Source organism: Haemorhous mexicanus, chromosome 2 (genome assembly GCF_027477595.1).
Source record: "Haemorhous mexicanus isolate bHaeMex1 chromosome 2, bHaeMex1.pri, whole genome shotgun sequence".
NCBI lineage: Eukaryota > Metazoa > Chordata > Aves > Passeriformes > Fringillidae > Haemorhous > Haemorhous mexicanus.
Window position 1 is genome coordinate 19768094 of NC_082342.1, and position 24038 is coordinate 19792131.

Here is a 24038-nt window from a genome sequence, read left to right on the forward strand (position 1 = left end):
TCCGGCGGGCCGGGCGCCCCCGACCGCGCTCGAGCGGAGGAGGGAGGGGCGGGATGTACCAACAGTCCCCCTGGGGAGGACGCTGTGACACCCCCTCCCCCCAGCTTCCCGCGGCACCCTTGATACCAGTGGGAACCCCCCGATGCGCGGGGTGCGTCTGCGAGTCCCACAGTGCGGAGCGGGAGAGGCGGGGGCGAGGCGACTCGCCCCGGGGCGCGGGAGAGGTGGGAGGTGTCGCGGTAGAGGCGCCTGGCACATGCGTCCCGCCTTCCCCTGCTCCCCCCTCCCTGCGGCGGGTGGTGCGGCCCGCTCTGAGAGGGCGGGAGCGTCGCGCCCCGCCCCGCTCAGTGACACAGGCTCCGTGTGGGGAGGTGCCGGCGACGCGGGCGGCGGGACCGGGAGGGACTGACCGGGCGTCGTAGCGGCGGCGACTGCGAGCCGAGCCCGGAGCATGGCAGGGGCTGGAGCCGCTGCGGAGGTTGCTGCTGGTTTCCCTCCTTCGCCGCCTCCTGCCGCCCGCCGGGAACTTTTCCTAGCGGCTGGTGGCGGTGCCTCTCGCCGGTGGTGGCAGCGGCGGCGGCGGCTGCTGCTGCGTTCGGCAGTGCCTCCCGGGCCGGGGCTGGGGCTCCTGGGGCTGGTTTTCTCTCGTTTCTGCTGCAGTAAGTGGAACTTTTCGCTTTGGCGGACGGGCGAGGGGGCGGGTGGAGGAAGAGGAGGAGAGAAACCCGAGCCCCAGCAGCACTGGGAGACGCGGCCGAGTTGAGGGAAACTTTGTCTGGCGGCCGGCGGCGGGGGCCGCCGGCTGCCCTGCGCGGGGGGAACCGGGCAGGACGTGGCTGGGATGGTGGAGGAGGGAGGTATGCAAGGCGGGTCCGAAGCGGAGCCCGCACCGCCGAGACCTGTGGACTCTTTCCTCCGGGAACATCCGCTGCGACCGCGGTCGGGAGAGCGGGTGTCCCGGGAGGCCAAGTATTCCTGGCAGTCGGGCTGGAGTGGCCGCGGCCCGGGTGGGGCAGCAGGGGAAGTTCATTCTCCTGCTGGGGCTTTCCCCGGCGGAAGGCAGGTTATCCGCTGTAATTCCCGTCCTGAGCGGCGGGATTTCGCTTATTTGCGGGAATTCACGGACGCTTCTCCCCTCTTCTCCTTTCCCGTCCTGTAGGATGGACAGAAGGGTCTTGGTGTTTTATCCGGGTGCGCCTGGGGGGAGGAATAGTACGCGCTTTGCCTCAGGCGGCGTTGTTCGTGTCGTTGTTCCCTCTCACTGAGGGTGAAACCCGTGCTGGTTTCGGTGTTTGGTCGCTCGCCGCTGCTGCTCATGTGGGATCGTGTGCTTGCTCTGCATTACCCGCATCCTGGGCAGCTGCTGCCGGGGGCCCTGCGGTACGGGGCCCCGCCGGGCTTGGCGTGACCGCCCGCAGGAAAATGCCATCACCTACCCCCCCCCCCCCCCCCCTTCTCGTTCATCTTCCTGTGGGGAACAAACAATCGACGAAGCAGTTGGAAACTGAGCAGGAATTTATTTATTTATTTATTTATGTTGCACTGCCTGTGGTGCAGTGTGCGTAGTGACATTTTTTTTTTACAGCAGTGGAAGAGATGAGAGGAGATAAAAGTAGACTTGGACAAGAGCAAATCGAAAACGCTCATCCTGCTGTTCTATTCCCAATGCCAGGGAATAGTTGGCAAGGATATTTTATTATAGGAGACGCTGTGTCCCTTCCCCCTTTAATGAAGGAGGAACAAGTTGGAGGAGGTAGTCTCTGGAGGTTCATGTGATAAAAATACCCAGGAACGAGCAAGCCATGCCGCCGTAAAATACTTGTAGTATCTGAGAAATGCTTTCTCAAGGAGGGAGTTGAGGCGCTGTAGGATTGTGCTCGTGCATGTAGTAGTCTCCCCCCTCTGGCAATGATGTAGCTTTTAAAAAAGGTGATTGTTACTAAGTTTGTAAATATTGAGAAGACATCACGTTTCAAACTTAAAGGCTTGAAGACTGTTTTCATATGGTTGGCTAACTTTTTGCACTAGCACTTTTCTCGCCTCCCTTTGTTCAGTGTTATTTCTGCTTTTTTGCAATTAAAAAAAAGTGAACTTGCAGACTTGACATAACCTTGACAAGCTATTTTTACATCTAAATGTGAAGTTAATAGTAACAGTGAAGCTAAGAGCATCCGTGCCTAGTGTCATACAGCGACTCAACCATTTTAGTCTTGATAAGTGTAATTCGGGTTGTCAGTCTTTGCAGATTTTTTTTTTTTTGCATAAGTGATAGCGCTTCTGAACATCAGCCAGAAGCGGCAATGTTGTGTTGAAGTAATTTTGTTCTTCGAGCACAAAGTTTTGAAGTATAATCTCTGGGTAAAAGGGAAAACTTGAAAAATTGCTAGACTTTTGGACTTGGAGGTAAGCAGCAGGGGAAGAGGTTTTTTGTCAGTATGTTAGGTTTTAATTTTCTTTTCACTTTTAAATTTCCCACAGTTACTTTCATTGTGTCTGTAACTGTAACATCTGACTATGAAGGAAAAATATTCCTACTGTGGCTCTTAAGAGTGCTCTTAAATATATTTTGGGCATGTTTACATGTTGATGGCACCCAAAACTTCTTAGTACTTTTGGCTGCCTTTTGTCCTTCTACTCAGCCAATTTTGATAATGGTAGCAAAAGGAAGATTTGAAAGTGCTACCACAAATTATCCCAATCCTAGTAGAATAAAGTCACTACAAAACCAAATAAAATTTTATCCAGTCATTTCGATTGACAGTTAGAAATGATGATTTATTTGAGCTATAATTCCTCAGAGAAATATTGCCAAAAACCTCTCAACACTCACATCAAAAAAACTGAAGGGGGAAAGAGAAAATATATGAGGAATCTGAAATAGCAGCTTTTCTATTTTTGAGTAAATATAGACCTGCTTTAATAAATGCTGCTTCTTTTACGAAAGCAAGACTACTGGCTTCAGGTTATATGTACAAGTACTTTTTCCACTTCCCTGTCAAACAGTGCACGATGTAACAAAGTGCTTACTAAACTTACATGATCAAACTAGTGCAACCTTGAACTAGGGGACGTGTATGGCATCCATAGAAGCATCATCATAACCTTTAATCTATAAAGTAACTTATTTTTCATTGCAGCAAATGCTTTTCAGCTGTGCTGTAAATGAGGACCTGTGTGCTACTAAATAACAAATTCCTCATAATTCCTGTGTGTCATTTGTTTGCACACAGTAAAAAATTTTTTGCAAAATTTTTTTAATGTAAGCTTGAATTAAAAATAAGCAGAACTTTAAAGTAAAGTGAATAGAAGGATGTTCAAGATGCATTTTTTCAGGTGTTTTGTTGAAGAAATATTTTTTTTTCCAATTTAAATTGCTGGTTATGTTAAGCTTCTCAGTAGAGCTAGACAAAGAAGTATACATATGTCTTCGAAGATCCCAATGAATTTTTTTTCTTACAGAAGTCTGCAATGCACAACTCTAGACTGGCAGTAGAGCTGGAAGGATTGGGTTATAAAGGTGTAGATAATATAAGAGTGCAGTATACCATATACAAAAATAATTTAAAAAAAGAAAATCCCCAAGAAATTATTGACGAGAACAATCTGGCTAGAAACATTTTTACTAATTTTTCATTTGAAGTCATGGCAAATTAGAATGTCAAGCAAAGCAGGTTGCCAACTTGGAAATGGGAAAATGTAGTAGAGTTATCAGAAAGACAACAGAGTGTGGTTTTTCGTCATTTTATGTTAATAGTTTAGAAATCCATGTATAAATATGCACTTATGTTTTGAAAATGGTATGGAAATGAATGCCTGTTTGAACAGGTGTTTGGTGAAGCAGTACAACAGCAGTGAAAGAAGGAGTAGGAATGCTGTAGAAGGTATTTGAAAAGTTGGAATGAAATAGTGGTGAACCACATAGTAGGTTGGGCAGTGTATGAAGCTGCTGTGTGAAGAAACTGAGCAGCTGCACAGGTAAGAACAACAGATAGGAGAGTTTAAACCTGGATTGTTTGATAATTAACAAAAAAAAAATTTTAAAGTTGCCAGAAGTTTGTCCAGCCTGTACTTGATGATAACTCATTGGAATATGAGGTGTGTTCTTTTGAAAGAATTCTTAGCTGTTTCATTGGGGTAAGCCTGTTATTTTCCATGTTACTGTTACACTGTGTTGGTTTTGGTGTTCGAGAACTCCCATTTATATCTAGAAATGAAGTGCAATGTTATTTGAGTTAGGGTCTGAACACCTGGAGTATCATAAAAGAATTGTTATGGTTGTTTAGCCACTTGTGCTACATAACAGTTGAACAGTTACTTGATTTAAACTGTGTTTCTCTCTTGCCTTCTTAAACAGCTTAATTTTATGTCATGGGATATGCATACTCTTTGGTAGTGAAAAAAAGATAGCTCTAGCAGGATTTACTTTTTGTGAGATAGAGAGTCAAGTATCCTGTTTAGAAATATGGTCAAATCTAGTGTGTTTTTTTTCTGATCCCTTTTATGTAGTATTGCTGACAGGGTGATATTGAGAAACAAAGGACTGTTCTGTAGCAGGAGAAGCAAAAATATGTAAACTTTATAGATTGCCTGTACCAGTTGATTATCCTTCAGGTGCTGGTAGTAGAGCTTTTAAGGTAGGCACAATCCGATGCAGATTGCATCTGATGTGAGAAGGGAAAAGGAGTTGGGAGTGTGTTGCTTCAGAAAGCAGTGTTTGGGGCAAGTGAGTAGAGCATTTGTGGAGCTCAAAGGAAAAATAAGTTGGAAACTCTAGAATCAAAAGTCCAAATTCTAATTTGTAGAAACCAAATCCAGAGTGAATGAAATTAAGGTAAGAGAAGAATAAAACCTGGTACACTGAAGATAATCTTACTAACTGCCAGCTACCTGCAGTGCTGTTGGTAAATGTTGTTTGTTAGTGTTGGTTATCTGTTGAAGAGCAATGAACTTTGCATCTGGTGTTACACCAGCCTGTGGCTGTGGAGGTGGCCTGCCCCGCTGCTGTATGGCTGAATTCAGCTTTGTCCAAACAGCTCTTTATCGGAAGGTATGGCTGCAGGCTGCTTGGATATGCATGCAAGGAAGTGAGAGTGCTGAGATTGTGTGTGTTGTCTGCTTGCTCTGGAACCCCTGTACACTGCCTCTTAAAGGTGGCTTTGTGATGACAGATTACTTTGCTGTTTGTGTTTGTACCTTGTCTCCAGCTTTGAATGAATGTGTTATATTGGATGAGAATTATTGGAACTTTGGTTGGTTTTTTTACCCTGGTAACTTCTGTTTTGATTGGTATGTGGATTGTTATGCAGAAGTTTCTGTCAGGAATTTTCTAAGGCAACTGATAGTTGGAGTGAGTGACCAGATTTGCTAAGTGAAAAATAGGTATAGGTGCAATTATTTAATTATTATTGCTTTGTTATGCCACATGTTCTTGGGTTTTGTGGTTGTTAGAGGTGGAGGTATATATGGTCTTTAAAGGTGCCTTTAACCAAAACACTTTTGTGTTTCTATGGTTTGTTTTTGGTAGGGTTAGCCTGTCTAAAACAAGATTTTTGAGCACTGCTTATTTGGAGGGTAGTTGTATTCCATGCCTCTGAGTTCATAGGTGTCTGAAATGCAGTAATGTATTTTTATTGAGGGGATGGAAATTATGAATTTTTGATTAGGCATGAAGTAGGTTGATCAAGCTTTCTTGTTAAAGGGATCATTAGTATTATTCTTTATTTCTGGTTAGAAAGCAGAAGGATTGCCTAGAAAATAGTATCATCTTAGTATGGGGAGAAATCACAAGAAAAGCTAAGAAAGAAAAGGTAGGAATAGCTGAATGTGGAAAAAATGCATGGAAATATATGAGAAGCAAGTAAAGAGTGACTTGTGCAGTAAAGAATGTGTCAGGGGAAATAATTACTGTGTTTCTGTCTCTGTCGTGGGAAGAGATGGTAAAGCCGTTGGGTGAAAGCTTGTCTTACTCTGCTGGATGTCCTGGAGGGTGAAGGTGTAAAATAGTGCATTAAAAAGAGGTGGAGGTGTGTATGAGTGAGGCTTCTGAGGGGGGTCATGGACAATATTTGCATTCATTTGATTCTAGAAAAGGTGGCCCATGGTTGCTTAGTACATAAGCTCATGATGAAGAGCTTTGAGGTGTAGCACAACTTCCAAGTCATGGTGAAAACACCAAACCCACTTTTTTTGGTGTTATCCAATACCTGAATGCTTCAGGAGTTACTTTTCAGGTAATTAACTTTCAGAATTTGGACTGTTTCAAATGTGAGCCCAAAAACTGGTCTTTCTGTCCATAAGCTAGCAATAGAAAAAATTAGCAGCAGAAATAAAAAAAAAAAAAAAAAAAAAGACAACTTTAATGTCTTAAAGCTTCTGTTGATGTCCTCAATCATTTTACCTTGGTTTTTCCAAGTGTATGGGAAGGTAAAGGTAGGAAAAGTATAGTGTGTTATCAAGAAGGTGACTTATAGTTCAGGTGTTGAAAAGCAGTAACAAGCTTCCAGACAATCCTCTTTTATCATAGCTGCATACTTTTGTTCAGTATTTCTGCTTCTTTTCAGTTGTTTTTAAACTAGTGTGCAAGAGTAAGAGCAATTTTAATTTTTTAATAGTGTAAAATATCATCCATCTTATTCTCAGTGTGAAGGCTATTGAGTGTAACTCTTGAATTGACAGGGATACTAAGATTATCTGCAGCAGTAGGCAGCTCTTGCCCATTTCCCTTCCCTGACCCCCTTCCCACATCAGATTTTCATTATGTGGCATTTAAGATAACATTATATGTCTACAGGGATTCATTGTTTTCTTTTTTTCTGTTAGTCAAGGATTGTATAACATGATAGCTCTTAAACTAGTTCTGGGATTAGTTTGTACAGAGCTGAATGTTTTCTGAAAGTGAGTGTTGTTTTGAATACTTCAGTGTAATGCAGTGGCATGTGCTAAATTTGGAGTCATTCAAATGGCAGTCTCCTGCTAAAGGTGAATAAAGACTAGTCAAGCAGGTCTCCATAGCTGATATGTGTACAGATGAGTGGAAAAAAACAGCTGAGCTAGCTTGATGAATTTATTGGTTACTTTTGGATTTGTTATTTTTTATTAGCTCCTCAATTAGAAGATTACAGATTAGTGTTGGATTTAACTTTTTCATACTCTTGTATTGTGTGGGCATTCTTTGCCCACTTCTGTTTCTTTTATTTACTTGAAGTACTACCCAGCCATTCTGCATGTGGTGTATTTGTATAAGTTGAAAACTAATTATTGCTGGGACAAGCATAACCAAACCCAGCCTACTGGATGAAGAGATGCTGGAGAAGGGATATGAAGAAGTTGACATGTTCAAGATGGGTGACTTAATTTCTTTTCAGTGTATATAATTTGGTAGAAAAATAATAACTTTAGTCAAGTATAAGTTAAATTACATCACATACCTATAACTTCTTCATAGCAACAGATTAACTTAGGAAGCAAGACTTCTGTCTCATATATAATTTTGGGTAATTTCTTTCCCCAAATTCCTTTCATTTCTCCAAGATTGACTGTTGATCATTGCCACAGTGAATAACTAACTCTGCTAGGGTTGATTGCTAACAGTTGGGAAGTCAAGAGCTGTTAAGCTTAATATAATTTTTTAATATATTTGTAAAGATTGATAATTGCATTATAAAAATCCACTTCTCAACCTTTCCCCAGTGCTGCTGTTCCTGTGTTTTAAACACTTCAATGCGCTTTTGATTTCAACAGAAAAACTTTCTTGAAACAGAAGTAATGTTATTATGACTTCATTAAGACATTGTACCATTTAAAAAGACACTGTAGTTCTAAAATAATAAACTATGGGAAATTGATGGTTGTGACCATATTGTGAATCACTTTTTCCCATATTGGGAAATTTAAATGCATCCTATTGAAAGTTTCAATGTGTTACTGGTAGCTGAGGTAGCATAAAATAATCTGCCTCTGGTAACTAGCAAGTGTAATATAGCCATTTATCCAGGATAGGGTCTATAGGAAGAAGCATACTAAGTTCTGTATAGCTGTTTGAGGTAGCCCAGATAGTTCAGGCTTCTGTATATGGCTTACATGGTCTACTTCCAAACTTTAAAGTCCCATCCAACCCAAACCATTCTGTGATTCTATATATAGAATCACAGAATATATATATATACTATAACGCTATACTATATCTATATATATATATAGCATAACACAACTGTTAAGTTCAACAGCTGTAAAGTAATAAGGTTTTTACTACAACCAGATTATCACAATTGATGTATCAGTGTTTCCACCTGAATATTTAATAACTTAAACTACCTCCTGATAAATCAGAATGTAATCTTTTGTGGAGAAACTGATTTGTGTAGGCTTTATGGAAAATCTTTAAATGATTCTGCAGAGTGTTCTACCTTACAGAAAGAGGCAAGGACTGTGTGATTTTACAGAATTGTTAGTGAAACTTCTTTTTGTGATGAATCTCCAAAGCTACTCTACAGCTGTGTATTCTGAGTCTCAAGAGACATGGCTTAGGTATAATAAGTTGATGTGGCTACAAATAGGTGAAAACTGAAGTGAAGTGAGGAAGAGCAGTTTTGGTGGTGTCTCCACAATCTGAGATTGCTGTAAAAGAGGTCCTGAATTGATTGCTGTAAGTACATGGGCAAAAGAATAATGAGTGTTATTAACCTTAAGGGGTTTTTGTTAGGATTTCCTAATATTTCCTTGTAGCTAAACTGGTGAGATATGTTTTGGGAAGTGGATTATTAGATGGATGAAAATTTTTGTGTCCTGCTGAACTCAGAAGGTTCTGAGTCCATCTGGAGGCTGCTCACTGGTGGCATCAGTGCAGGGGCAGTTTGGCTGCATTCTGACCTCTCTTCCAGGTTGTAAAGCACTTCAAGTAAGTTTATGGATACTGTGGATGACTGTGAGAGTCCATTATCTGCTAGAGAGTGGGGCTAGTTGAGTGGGATGTCCACAGGTCAGAAATAACTGTTGGAAGCCTTGTGAAATCAGCAGATCTGTCTTGGGGGGGATGACCCCATGCAGCAGCAGAGATATGGTGCAGACTGGTGTCGGGTACCTTTACAGGAAAGGTCATAAGAGTGCTTGTGGGGCAGTATGTGCCTTTGTGGTGCAGAAGGTGAAAAGCGCACTGGGCATGCTCAGCCAGTTAAATGAAGCAATTTGGACCTCTACTATTTGGAGCTCATGAGACTACATCAAAAGTACAGTGCAGAGTTTTGTGTTCCCAAATATGTGGCAGGTCCAGAGGTGAAAGACCACTAAGGTAGAGTCACCACATGATGTATGAAGAGGGTTGGAGAAGTGGGTTTATTCAGCTTTGAGAAGGGCACCCTAATTGCTGCTGGCACTGTTTAATAGGCAATGAGAGGGAAAACAAAGACAGACTCTCCTTAGCTATGCAAAAGGAAAGGATAAGAGGCAGCAGACACAAGCTACAACAAGGGAAGTCACTATAATGTGTTAGCAGTATGTTTTCCAACACAGACAATGAAGCACTGAAATAGGTTGTGGAATCTCTGTCCCTGAAAATATTCAGAACCTGACTATGGTATGACCCCTGAGCAATTTGATCTGACTTCAAAGTTGGCCCTTTCAGTTGGGGATGGGATTGGATAACCTCCAGAAGTCCCTTTCAGTCTAAATGAAGCACATAGTATGCATGGACAGGCATGAGCTAGTATACTGTAGTTGCTCAACCTGGAAGGAAAGTAGAAGAAGATGGAAGTCTTCTATTTAGATTAAAATGAAACAAGTTTTTCCTATAAATCAATTTGACTGTTAAAAACTTACTTCAAAATTGGATCCCATTGTTACTTCCTAATGTAAGTTATGTATGTTAGAGAATTTGTTAAATAAAGATCTGGCTACATCTTTTCTGTTGCATCAATAAGTAGCTGATAAGAACAATCCTGTACAGCTCAGAGCTGGGTGACAGTGTGAAACATACTGAAAATGTAGCTTAGCAGTAAATTGAGCAGTTATTAAACACCATTCCCTAGGCTTACTGTTGTGATGCAGTTCCTGGACAAAAAGGGGTTAACTTTCTGGAACGGCCTGCAGCGAGCTGGCCTTAAGAGCTAAAATAAAAGCCAGCAGTGTCAGCAATGCGGGGGGCAGCAGGCATCCCATAACTTTGTATTGTAACTGGTAACTCATCAGATTTTTTTTTTATGGACAGCTGAGATTTGCTGCTCCTGACAAAATAAGTTTGTTCTGTATTTCATTGTATAACCACAGTTGTTCAATATTGGCAGATAACATTAAAACTTTACAGGTAATTGAAAATGTTTAATAATTGAAGTTAATATTTAGCTGTCCTTTTTAAGTTGTTCGAGACTTTGCAACATTACCTAGTGCAAAGTACATCCTCCCTTTTTACATAGTGCAAAGTACATCCTCCCTTCTCTTCCTGCAGACCTCACTTCTCCCCAGAGTAGGTGGTGTGTGGAAAAACAACATAGAAAAAGTCAAGGCGTGGTCTGCTTGAGGCAGTCAGGGCTGTCCTAGGGATTGAAGGTCTTGTTCCTTCCACTAGGATGTCACACACATCAGTGTATGTGATACGCAGTGTATCAGTATTCCTGACCAGCTTCTAATGGCTTTCTGGTTTCAGTGTAGGAAGTACAGTGCAGGGGACAGGGAATGCTGCACATTTACAACTGTTACTGAATGCTTAGAATTTCAGGTACTACTTACAAATTTCACAGAAAGGCCGAAAGAGAAGCTCCCCAGTACCCAAAATCCTGATAACAGAGTGCTTATTAAAAGCAATTCAGAAACATTGCTTGTACAGAAATGTTTAGTAGTTACATGAACTCTCACACTAAATGCAGTGGGCAGTCTCTGATTCTGCCGTGTCCCTTTCTCCAGTTAAAGTTGAAGCGATGTTCAGTTCTGTGTGACTTGAACTTTTACTTTATTGTTCCTATGTAAAAGTAATATTCTACTAAAGACAAAGATGTCAATACAACAGTATTTTTTCATTTGCTTTGTTCTCCCCAAAATGGATGAAATGCTCTAGATAGTTGGTTTTGTCGTGCTTAGTTTGTTTGTTTTAAGTTATCCCAAGTCAGGAGGTTTGTGCCTAAAACTTCTTGGTTAGGTTAGGAGTTTCATAGACCTTGCTGTTTAGTATGGCACACCTCTAAATGTTGATAGTTTTGCCTTGTCAAAACCAGCCAGTGTTTCTGGTGGTATCTGTCAGAGTTAACTGGGGTTTTTGTTGATTTTTTTAAACTGCATTGTGTTTATACTGGATGAACTAAGATAAAGGAAGACAACCTGTGTACTCTGACTTCGCTGGTTTCATTTATCTGAACTGAGCAGTTCAGGAATCCTCCTTTCCACCCCTACCTTTGAGTAGGTAAAATATGGCATAGTTCTAGGACGTGTAACTTGAATGTGATCACGAACATTACATTCAAGTTCTGTCTGAACATCAGGTTGAACAGTAATTGTGAATTTCAGAAATTGGCAGTTAATTGGCTCTCTGAGTTGACTTAAGTTTGCCTTGATAATGAATGTAGAGGTGGAGTCTGAGAAGTGCAGTGTAGTATCGGAAGAACAGAAAGCATGTACATATGGAAAATTAGGTTACTGAGTAACAAAATAATTAAGTACTGATATAGCACTGCACAAGTCAGTAAATACAGGCACAGAAATATGGTAATTCTTTATTAGTATCTTCATTGCTTCTCCTAGCCAGCTGGGTTGACTGTCATTTCAGCATGTGTGCTGTTCAGTCTTACAATTAATATGTAATTCTGGCTGACCATTGCAGCTTTCCTGTGCTACCTGGTGTAAATACTGTGAAATGCATGAAAGATGAGGTATTAATTAATTGAACTTCTCTAGTCACTGACCTTTCCCTGAGGAACAAGGACTGCTGAACCAGAGGTAGGGTCTGTCAGATGAAGTAAGGTTGGAGGGTTCTTTTTCAAAAGCATTGCTGGCTTGTGAGGAGGGTTTTAAACTATGCATGTTGAGATGGCCTTTGATTTTTCACTAATCTGAAAAGAAGCGAAGATGCAAGGAGCAATCAACAAGTTTCCAAGGAGGATATGGTGGAAATTGTTTTTATCCCTTCTCTTGTGAAGGCAGCACAAATGAGCACAATTGCAGACTTAGGATCTCATTGGGATTGCGTCAATGTTGTGGAATAGCTTGCATAACTGGAGTCATGCAGTTAGCTCGGTTTGTACCTTTCAGGAAAGGCAGGCTGGCAAGGTGAGGAAGAGTGTGTAGAATGCTTGGAGCTAGACTAGTGTGGCTAAATAGAGAGGTTGAATTCAGGTAAAGGAGAGTTCATGAGCTTTGGAAGAAGGGGCAGGCAACTCAGGAGGTTGTGATGTTTGCAGATGGAAAATTAGAAGAGCCAAAGCCCAACTGTGATTTAATCTGGTGTCGTGGTTTGAGCCTGGAGCAATGCCAGTGCCCCCCATGAAAATACTTCTTCTCTGCTGTCTGCTGTGGGATGTAATCAGAAATAGAGCAAAGCAGGCTCCAGTTTAGGAATAAAAGGGAAAAAAAGTTTATTAACTTACAACTCTAAAAGAAACACACAGAAATCAGGATGAAAACCTTCCAAAAACAATCCTCTTCCCCCCACCAAATTTCCAATGCATTCACCCCTCAGATCACCCACTCTCAGTCCCGCACCACCCTTCAGATTATCAATTCTCAGTTCATCGAGGAGAGAGGAGTCCCTCTTGCACCATGGGCTTCCCCTGGAAACACAGTTGAAACTTCTTGTGTTTCCATGTCACACGTGGCACCGCCCGTAGATCTGCCATTGTGACATCTTCCTTCCATGCCCAGTGCTCTCACCACTGTGCATGGACCAGAGCTGCTTCTAGGGTTTTCCTTTTTAAAGGGTGCTTTGCCGAGTTCTAAAAAGAGCACAGTCTCTCACTTTTGGGACACCTGTCTCCACCCCAAATTTCACCCCCTGGGGGCTGAGGGGTCTCGAGAACAGAGATCATCTTCTTCTTCTTCCCTGGAGATGGAGGGGCACCAACCACCACCCTCCTCACCCATCATCTCTGTTCACACCACTCCTTCACATCACATCACTGCACTCTCTTGGCTCTAAGCTATTGCCTCCCCCCCGAAATGCAGTCTCTGTGTCACAGGAAGAAAAAATGGTTCTGTCCATGGCTATACAAGAAAAGTCCAGCCAAAGGCCTCTCCATCACCTCCTCCCACCTAAGATTCTTTTCAGCTTCTCTCGTGGCCCGTTTCCTCTTATCTCTGTCTCTCTTCTCATTCAACTCCAGGAGGAATCAGCATTTGCAAGGTTTCCAGCATCCAAGAAAAGGGTTAAGAGTCTCAGGCTCTGCCTGTCAAGAACTCCCACAGCTGCTCTGCCTGCACCGATACCCCCCCCCCCCCCTTCTCCTTCACTCTGGCCATGCTATCAAATTTTCAGGGTGGCACAGGCACAGACACCAGCTCTCCCTCTCTCTTTCTCCTGGGGGGGGCTGCCCGGTGTTTCTCAGGGTTCTTCCACCCTTCGATCTTGCAGGGGCCTTCACCTTCCTTTCTCTGACCAAGGCCCAGCCTGGCGGCCTACCTCCTCCTGCTTGGCTCCCCTCCCCCGCCCAGCTCAGAGCTGGGCGGGGGAGGTTTGTTCACTTCCACGAACCTGAACCCAAGAGACTTTCCCCCGGGAGTTCTCAGCTTTTAACCCGCTGTGTTCTCAGAGGCATAGCCATGTTCTCAGTGGCCAAAATAGGTGCCAATATTCGAATCTGAGCATCTGTTGGTTTGACCACAGCATTTCAAAAAACTCAGTTCCTCTCAAACCATGACATCTGGTTACTGCTGTGAAAGAAAGTAAAAAAATTATTTTTACAAATACATGAGCAACAAAAGGAGGGCTAAGAAAAATCTCCATCCTTTTTTGAGTGCAGGGTGAGACAGTGACAAAGGGTGAGGTACATAATGAATTTTTTGCCTCAGTATTTAAAGTTAAGACTAGTTTTCTCTGGGTACCCAGACCTCTGAGATTGGAAGACAGGGATGGGGAGCAGAAATGAAGCCCCCATGATCCAAGGATAAATGGTCAGTAACCTTCTGTGCCACTTAGACACACACAAATCTGTGGGGCCACATGACATCCACCCAAGACTACTGACAAAGCTGTCAGAAATGCTCACCAAGCCACTTTGAATGATTTACCAGCAGTCCTAGTCCTAGTTTGCTGGAAGTTGGCAAATGTGATGTCCAGCTACAAGAAGGACTGGAAGGAGGATCAAGGAGACTACAAGCCTGTCAACCTGACCTCAGTGCCAGGGTTGGTTATGGAGCAGATCATACTGAGTGCCATCACTCAGCATGTGTAGGTGTGGCACTTAGGGACTTAGTTTAGTGGTGGACTTGGCAGTTTTAGCTTAATGGTTGGACTCAATGATCTTAAAGGTCCTTTCCAGCCTAAGCAGTTCTGTGATTTCTAAATCTCACATCTGGACTGAGAACTCCATTCAACTGCACACGCCATGGTCCAAGGGGCTGGAAGGCAGCTTGGCAGGCACAGGTATAGAGCCCTGGTGAACAACAAATTGAGCAATATTAGCAGTTTGTCCTCACAGCAAGGAAGGGAGCTCTCATCCTGGGCTCTGCTAAGCATTACAGCAGATTAAAGGAGGGGATATCCTTTGTCACTGGAGCACTGTATCTAGTTTATGGCTCATGGTACCAGGGGGACACTGAGCTACCAGAAGAAGCCCAGAAGTGGGCCACTGTGTTGACTGGAGCACAAGGTGTGTGAGCAGAGGCTACAAGAGCTGGCCCTGATCAGCCTGGAAAAGGGAAAGCTGCAGAAAAGGAGCCGTTATTTGCTGCTTGATGAGAACGTATCAAGAATGTAGATCAACACTTTCTTCAGAGAGATCTTCCCCCACACAAGGGAATAGGAACAAGATAGCAGTATGGAAAATCCTGAGCCAATGTAAATAAGTAAAGCTTCTCTGTGAGAGAGAAGGTGCTCAAAATATTTGAGGAATCAATGTCCTGTGGTGATATCCCAAACCTGACTGGACCAATCTTCAAGCAGTCTGATATAACTGGACCTACTTTGAGCAGGACTGAGTGGCCTCTTGAGGTCTCTTGCCTCTTTACCTACATGAAATCATTATTCTCTACATCAATATTAGAGCTTGTTTGACTTTGCCAGTGATAAATGCATTATGAAGAAAGCTGTGCCTAGGAGTTCACTTGTGTCTGTGGTAATTGCTAGGTGACCTGGTTGGAAATGATCGCTATAGCTTACATCTGACAACATGACCTGTTGAACACCTTATCAGAGGATTTCTGTGAAAGTTTGGTTGGTTGGGTTTTTCCCTCCCCTCTACAGGCTTGTATTGATGAGTAGTGATTCCTGTGACTTGAGTCTGAACGCTTCAGTCTGACAAATGAAGTCAGAGTGATTAAGTCAAGAATATCTTAATAATGCTTATAATTTAGTCTCTGAGATAGACATGAGCTTTTTGGGTAATCTGGCAAGATGCTCATTATAGTTACCCTCATGGTTAGGATGGCAGCTTATGTAAATACCACTGTGTAGCAGAAAAGTGACTTGCTAGTTTATAATGAAAGAGAACAAACAGCAGTGACAAGAATCCTATACTGAACACTTTGTATTTTTGGGTTCTGATAGTTTTTTTTCCTGTTAGTCTGTAAAATGGCAAGTTTGTTATATGGTAGCGTTGAAACAACAGCCACTTAACTTGGAAGGAAAGCTGTTTTTTGGACTGGGTTGGCATTGGGAGCACCAACCCATGTTTTTGCAAGTTTGTGGCTAGGTGGAACAGAATATGCTGTTATGTCATTGATAACTTCCACATTTTGCAATGAGGCAGAAGATGGTAACTCCTCAGACCTCTGTAATATTTTAGTGGTCAATCCCTCACCCCCAGTTTCTCTTCACCTCAAAAAAAAAAAAAAAAAAAAGGTGGATATTGTAATAGCATTAAATTGCCTTTCTAACTAAGGAGTGGAGAGGCATAGAGTCTGGAAGGAAGTGGAAGGGTATTTATTTGACCAGACCATTTAGCAGTCACCGTGGTCTGGGAAGTTTTTCTGGAAGGATTTGTGTGCTGGAAGCTATGGTTGTAGGTAGTGCTGGAGGATAGTAGGATCGTGTCTGTTGCATTTCCTGGAGTATGAGGTGCCCTAATTATATATAACTGCTAGTTACTCATAGCAAATTGGAATAAAGATGAGTTACAGAATTTTGAAGTATCTTAAGAAACTGAGGGATTGAATAGTTAAGCAAGCTGAAGTGTAGATGGTTGTTCAGTGACGCCCATGAAGCATCCTTTGTGGATGAGAGTATTAAACTTTGTGTATGAATTATTATAAATATTTGTATAATTGCAAAGAAGGCCTTGAGTATGTGATGGTCAGTTCTGTGAGGTTTGCCAGAGGTCTGGTTTGGAGGGGCTGCCTGTACAAGGTCTGAACTAGGCAGTGCGCTGTTGGGAAGCATGTCCTCTGTCATGATGTTGTATTGGCATCCTCTTTGAACTTGAAGTATAGTAATGCCAGCTTTGAAATTTCTTAGCTCTGAAGAGTATGCTAGAATTGCAACTTTTTAAGAATAAACTCATGTGTAGAAAGTGTCAATTTTTGTGTAATGTGTGACATTGTCTGTACCATGAGAGGCAGTTTATATATATAAAGTCAGAAAAGCTGAAGCACTAGCTGACTAAAACTATGCAATTGGGTGTTCCTGTAGATCTCCAGAATGGAATTTCTTTCATCATATTGAGCTCACAGCCCTGCAAATAAATTAAGAGACTGAGCTTTAAAATAAATTTTAAGCAAGCAACATTAGAGTTATATCTAAGCATAAGGTTGTAACTTGACTTATTATTGAATATGCTCAGAATGAGTTATTTTTCTCAAAGCTGAAGGCTGTCATTTCTCCTAAATCTTACTTGTTGCTGAGAATAAGACTTGTTTGTAAGGAGTGATTTGTGGATGCCACAGTGACTCGGCTGAGGACAAAATGAGGCTAACAGATTTTGTGGGGAGTTAAATATACAACAAATAGAAAACTTTGAAGAGTTAAAAGCTTTTAACAAAACATATGACGAAAGATTAATATCTGCTTGTGGATCAGAATAAAAAAAAAATTAGTCATGGAGGAGACTGGTCACCTGCTGTGAGCTGGCTGTCCCTCTGATGAAAAGGAGAACCTTTACTGAAAAAAGTAACTAAAGGATACAAATAGAAGGAAATGAGAAGTACATTCAATAAGAAAATAGCTATTTATTTTAACAACTTGGAATGTTCGAGTTAAACCAAATGCAAGCTGACCTGAGCATGAGAAAAGTATCTGAAAGCACTCTAAGTAATTGTGTGTTAGCAGAAAGCACTGGCACTGTTTCATAATGTACATGAAGTTCTACTTACTGAGAATTAAAAATGAAATAATTTTGCCATTCTAGATACTGTCAGTGTTAATTTCAGTCTTGTTTTTCCTATTTCGTTCACATAAATCTGGGTTGGTTTCTTGATTTGCAAAGCAGGTGGAGGATAGTCTTTAACACAGTTGAAGAAACAGCAGGTTTCGAGGAAGAGGACTGGGAATGAGACTTGTAAAAGGAGTGCATTCTGAAGTCTTCTCACAGTAGCAAGGTCTGGATAAACCCAATGGTCATGCTAGAGCAAGTGGTATAAGTGTATGGGATGGATTGTTGCAAGTAAGTTCCTGAGGTGAGAACTTGCATTAAGTCCTTCAGCATATGTGTCAAATTGGCTAACAAGAATTTTAAGGAAGACTAGATTATTACTTTAGTAAAATATCTATTAATCTTATAATAAAGAAGCAAATAAAATCCTTGATCATGTGCAGGATCAGCTTAGGTTAGTTTGATTTTTTTTTTTTTTTAAATTACTAAATATCAAATCTTTCTAAAGTAAAGGGTGTGGAGGTTTGTCATTTTGGCCAGGATGTACATTTGAGGAATTCATATTCTGTAGCATCAAAGATTTTCTTTATTTGAATGGGCTTGGGGGGGGGGTTGCTTCTCTTTTTCTTCTTTTTTTTTACTGCTTTACTCGTTTATCTTCTTCCTAATCTTCACAGCCATTATCTTTTTGCAGTGTAAGTTCTTTCAGACCTTTATCAGGTTACCTTTTATGAGAATAATAATGAGTTCTTCCAGTCCTTTACTGTAGGTCATGTTTTCTGGGCCTTTGAGCACACTTTGCTTTGCTTTCAAACTCTCTAGATGGCTAATATATGATGTGTGCTGTTCAAGCTGAACAACTCCAGATGGAGCCGCACGGATGTTGGCTAGAGCATATACTTTGATATTAGCATATTCTATAGTGTCGTTTTCAATTCTTGATATGTAATCAACATGCACTTGCTGTAGTTTTCAAAATACACTTTGCTCTCTAACCAGTTCTTTAACATTGTTGATGTCTTACTTAGACCTGTTCCTGCTAGCTGCTAGTCTAATTTGGACCCACTGCAGCTTGAAGGTATTTTTCTGCCTGACTGGGAAAGGTTTTTTAAGTGTAGCTTCACTTGTTTCTCTGTGTATGATGCATTAGTCGTCAGCCCCACCAAGATTCAGGTCTGCGATTCTCCTTTTGACCTCAAGTCTTCTGTTAAATATTTTTGTTATGTGTTTAAACTGGATGCCACATAGGAGGACTTCAGCCTTTCCCACCAGATCAGTTTGTCAGAACTATTGACTCATCTTTTATGTTTCAAAAGATTTCTAAGATCATCTGGAATTCTTTAACAAACTTTCCAGTAGGATGTTTGAGTTACATTAAGGACTGCTTGTTTCAGTCTCTTCTGTGTATTTAGACCTATTGCTCTGATACTTAAGGATTTGAATTTATTTAAATGGGGATGTGAAGCATTTTGTGGTGGTTAAGCAGTAGTATCCAGTATATGGATAACTTTTGAACTACTTGTTTACTCTTACTACTAGTTTTTTGAGGGAGTGGGACTTGAAATGAGATGCCTTCTTCCAGTCTTGCTTTTGATCCTGGCCCATTTGATGGAAAAAGAGTACTTCATTGTCCTGATTATTCCTTTTAAAGGAGATGGGATTGGAATATTTGGTGAAACAAAGTTGAAAAGATTATTTACAGAAAACCTTCCAGCTGCTTCATAGCCTACCTTACTTAGTAGTTCAACATGTTTTAAAACATCTGAAAGTTTTGTGTCAGGATAAACAAGTATGTATTAATTTTCTGTGTGTTATTATGTATAAAAGATTATTATGTAAGAACATCCTGTGATAGCACTTAACTGGGAGTCCATCTGTCTGGAGCTTGATGTTAGTAAAACCCTTCAGCAGCAGCTAACTTTTGAGACAGCACTGAAATTGAGACTGACCTCTTCACACAGTTTTCATTGCCAGTCTCTTTGAATTTTCAGTTGCTTGGAAAAGATACAACTTTGTGCAGCTTTATTTTGTAATTTTCAACTAGATTGTATTCCCCTTTCTATGGTTTTTGTAAGTCAGGCTATAGTCATCTAGAGGAGAGCTGCTCATGCCATAAACCAGCTCAAGACTAGAACCTCATTTTGGGCCATTTGTAGGCATAGGAAGTTAACATTCAGAAGTTAACCATTTGCATGAGCTACATCATAATGTTTTTAGTTTCCTGTTGGTATTAGGTAAAGTTGACTTAAAAGATAGAATCCCTTGAACTGGAGTAAAATGAAGAAGCAACCTGAGAGAGCCTGAGAATTTCAGTACTCTTGGCTTCAGACTATCGAATTGCTATGCCTCATTTCACTGAAACTTTTTACATTCTGGTAGGCTTTTGTATGCCTATTATACTGTATGCTAAACACTGAACAAGGTCTTTTGTTTTGCTCTCTGAGATGGAAGTAATACATCCCTGGTTTTCTTCTGTAAAAAAATAAGGCAAGTTCTATACAAAAAAAAAAGGGAACTTGAGCTGAGTCCTGTAAATGCAATGCTTATAGAAGCTAATCTTGTGGGGTTCCAGATCTCAGCTCACTTATCCCCAAAAAACTGATTGACGCTCCACTTCAAGCAAGGATTGTGCCAAAGCAGTTTATTAGGTGAGAGTAACACTAGGTTATAATACTTTCTCTTTGATTTAAGTGCAGTTTTTTCCTACGTACTTGGTTAGCACTTCTAATTGGAAGCTAGTGTTGAGGTATTTTGTACTACTTAATCTTGAATCTCTTCCATTCCTTGGTTCTGATCTTTCTTTTTTTGACACAGTAATTTGATCATGCCCTGGTGCTCAAAAGATACACACTGACTTCTTCCCAGTCATGTAAGCATATATTTTTATGAAGCCTTATGAAAGCATCAAGTTGAGGTTTCAGCTTGTTTTCTGTAGTGTCTCAGAGTGATTTGTTTTTCCAGTTAAACAAATCTGAAAATGCCACTGGATTTGTGGAGCTGTGCTCATTGCCTGTGTTGCATCGCCTCTTGTGATTGACTGAGCTAATTCAGAAGGTTAAATCAGGAAGAGAATAAGTGAGTTTTTGTAGGTTGGGATCTTTTAGGTACCTGATGAGTGCTGACACAGGAGGAGGAGGACTGGAAGAATAAGTTTTCTGATGTCATCTGAAATTAAACGGGCCAAACAGTAATGCGTAGTCTGACTTTAGGAGTGTTGTGCTGACATAGCAACTTGCTGTCCATGAAATAGGATGTTCTTGTTGTTTTGCTCCGTTTTCGATTGGACCTCTTCTGAGTTCCTTGCCACTAGTTTGTACTAAAGCCCCGTATACCCATGAGCTGAATAACTTGCTGATAGAGGGGAGGAAATTCAGTTTTATGCTCTTCTGTAGTTTGGCTTAGTCTTGTGGAAATAGCTGGCAGGTTGTGGGAAATCAGTGGCTAGAAAGGGTCAATATGGTCACCATGTCTTGCCAGAAGTGTGCTGTTAAGTGGGTAACAAAATGCATTGCTTTTAGAATTAGACTTGTGTATGGCTGCTTCATATAGAAAATCTAAATGTGCTGATTATTGCAACAAATAACAAGCCTGTAAATATGGAAAGTATTCTGCCATTCCATATCATGAATATATGTTGTGTTATGAAGGTTGTCATATCCTCAGTATCTTTTTTTCAGTTAGTGGTAGAAGCTTAATTCAGAATTGATGTTGAAAATATTATCATGGTCGGTATTTGATAGCACGTAGTTCTGTGGCTTTTAATGCTGCAATTGAGCCTTAGGGATCTTTTTGTTTTGTTTACTCTTTAAACATTCTGTCAAGTTACATGAGTAGAGTCATTGGTTTGCTGTTTCAGGTAGGATTTTTGACTTTATTGCCAAGCATGGCATTGGATCACTGTGATCAAAAATCAGTTAGTACATAGGGATTTAGCTGAAATTGAATCATGTCAAAGTGCTTGAGAGGGCAGTCTCATCATGTGAAACAGTACAATCTGATGTATTCCAAGGAAGCAAAAAGGAAAGGGAAGGCAGATCTGTAAAAACTTGGGCAAATACAAAGAAAAAAGTAGGAAAACCTCATGATGCTGTGTTTACCTTGAAGTTACAAAACATCTTGATTACTAAGTAAATACAAAGTGTATCTTGAAGTTTTGTTGTGAATGTCAAACTTCAGTATTGTGAAGGCGAGGCAGAAAAGGTCAGATTTCAGGAGGAGGAGGGCCAGGCCTCATTAAAACAATATATGTTCTATGTGCCTGTGTGTCCTAACTTTGGATCAGTTAAGGACCTGAATAGTGTGGTCTTGAAGTGGCTTGATCTTCAGAACCTTGTGCATTATAAGCCTCTAAATGTGTTATCTTGGGGGAGACATGTAGCTCATTATTCAACTGCAATCTGTGAACAGAATACTGACTCTTGAGGGGAAGTCTTTATGTCAAAGGAAATACTTCTCTTAAGCATCCTGAGCCTTGGAGACCCCTGAATATCCATATGGCAGTTAGCTTGCTAGTTTCAATTATTAGCTTGATTGCTCTGCAACTACAGCTAGTTAAATAATAACTGGATGGAGACTAAAACAAGAGATATTGTTCCAAATTAAATACGTGGCATTGGCACATCAGATTTAAACTATTTCTTGTACTTTAAACATTTTGGACTCTATATACTGTTGTATGAGCTGTATGTAAGTTCAAGTTAAATCATTTGTGAAATGTAAAAATGTAAAAATTGGAGCTGTGATATGTTAGCTTTCTACCTCCCTTGCTGGAGAAGGGGAAGTAAAAAGATCTAACTGATCAACATTCTATACCTGAAAGTGTGTTTATGTAAATATAGATGGGTCCTGCTCAGTTCAGTCAGTAAATCTTGAAAATAGCAGCAATGAAAAGTTTCACTTCTGAAAATATTCATGTAATTCATGCAAGAACACAATGTTCTCATGGCACAAATGAGCTGTTGGAAGTATTCCTTGGTGGGAAAATTGTTGAGTATTGACTTTTTAACTGTACATTGGTCATCTTTATGTAGCTAAAGCCTCCAATTACTGGGAGCATAGTTGTAAAAAAAAAAAAAAAGTAAAAGGAAGCAAAAGAGCTCATGTGTTTAGTTAACTGGGATGTTTTTTAGTTTAGTTTGTTACCTTCCACAGAAGTCTGAACAGTTTTTCTAAGTTCACTTGTGGGATTTTTCTGTACTAAGCTGTTTGGGGTTATATACAGCTAATCACTATGATAAAATATAGGTGAAGATTCAGTAGATTTAACTGTTGCAAAAAGCAAATTCCTTCATGAAAGTGTTTTTCTTTGCTGAAATTACATTACAGAATATTTATATCCTGTACCTTCTGAAATACATTTCACAAATGTAACTTGTGAATTTATTTATATGGTAGAAAGCAATAGTCAAATACTTTTTAAAGAACATTTCACCTTATGTTTAAATGTAGCAATGGCAAGTGGAGATGAATTTTGGACAGAACTCTGTGCATTCCAGTTTGCAAATAGTTGCCCTCTTTCCAGTGTCTGTCACAATGTGTTAGATAAAAGACATGAGGAGAATAGACAGAATGTTCTTGCACTACTTGTCATGGCAGATAGCCTCTATTTGAAACCTGTTATGGCTTTTTTTTACTTTTCTTGTTATTTTTTTGTTCCTTCACCAGCCCCACTTAGCTACTGATGTATCAACAATATTGGTCTGAATTTCTGGGTTAGTTTGACTTATTTGTGTAGCTTAAGGCTCATTTGTGTAGTTCATTCTATTGATGTTAGTCACTAGTTTTATACTGAAGAAATCCATAGCTAAATCACTTTTTTGGGTGACTTCATTGACTCAGAGATAGTTTGAACAATGAAAAATCAATCAATGGGAAGCAGAAAGCTTTTAACCATGGATTTGTAGATAAAGGCTTTTAAGGACTTCTTTCCTGAATGCATGGCTTGCCTTTTGTGTGAGCTTGGTGAGTGAAAAGGCAGCTCATGTCTCAAATTGAATGACTTTTTCATGCCTATGAGAATGGGGCTAATAAAATTTATACTTGACTTTTGCTTTATCAGTGAACTTTTTCAGTAACAGCTTGAGTACTGACTTGGTATCTGAAGAGAGAATCAGACCATTTGTATTAGCTCTGTTAAAATCTGAGCACAGGAAAAAGAAATACACTGTGGACTAAGAGTTGGTTCTTTTTTCATCAGGTTAGTTTGCTCCAAGAGAACTAATGAGTCAAGTTGCTGGAGCATCTGTTGGCAAAAGAAATTGCAAACCTGTGGTATATTGAACTTCTTTGTCCTAGTGGATTTCCTTTTGAAAGGAAGATGGTGTAAAATGCTGAGCTCAGGATGTAGTTGCTACTGTGGAAGGCATTTTAGGTATTAAGCAGAAATATGTTGAATCCTAAGCAAGTACTTGCCTATGCCTACTCTTGCATATTTACTTTCTGAGACAAGATCTTGTGTGAAGACACACCGCTACACTGAAGCAGAAGGATTGCATATGTATGAAGGTAAATGTCTTCATTAGCAGGTAGGGTAGGAAAGCTCAAGTTGAGGTCTTTGAGTGACTGTCAGTGTAAACATGGAGTGGTTTGTGGGATTTTGAT

The 24038-nt window shown here is 40.7% G+C and overlaps 1 protein-coding gene across 11 annotated transcripts in view; it reads left to right on the plus strand.

Annotated features, from left to right (window-relative positions):
- The first annotated feature begins 358 nt into the window (after nucleotides 1-358).
- Nucleotides 359-24038, plus strand: part of NECTIN3 (nectin cell adhesion molecule 3) — a 122105-nt gene continuing 98425 nt past the window's right edge. For 6 of the 11 annotated variants that reach the window (XM_059837548.1, XM_059837573.1, XM_059837555.1 and 3 more), the window contains exon 1: nucleotides 360-659. In XM_059837548.1, coding sequence (XP_059693531.1) covers nucleotides 452-659 — 208 coding nt within the window. In that variant the 5' untranslated portion in view covers nucleotides 360-451. Of the gene's footprint in view, nucleotides 660-24038 lie in introns of all 11 variants that reach the window. The other 5 variants (XM_059837533.1, XM_059837524.1, XM_059837586.1 and 2 more) reach the window with 3 other exon arrangements.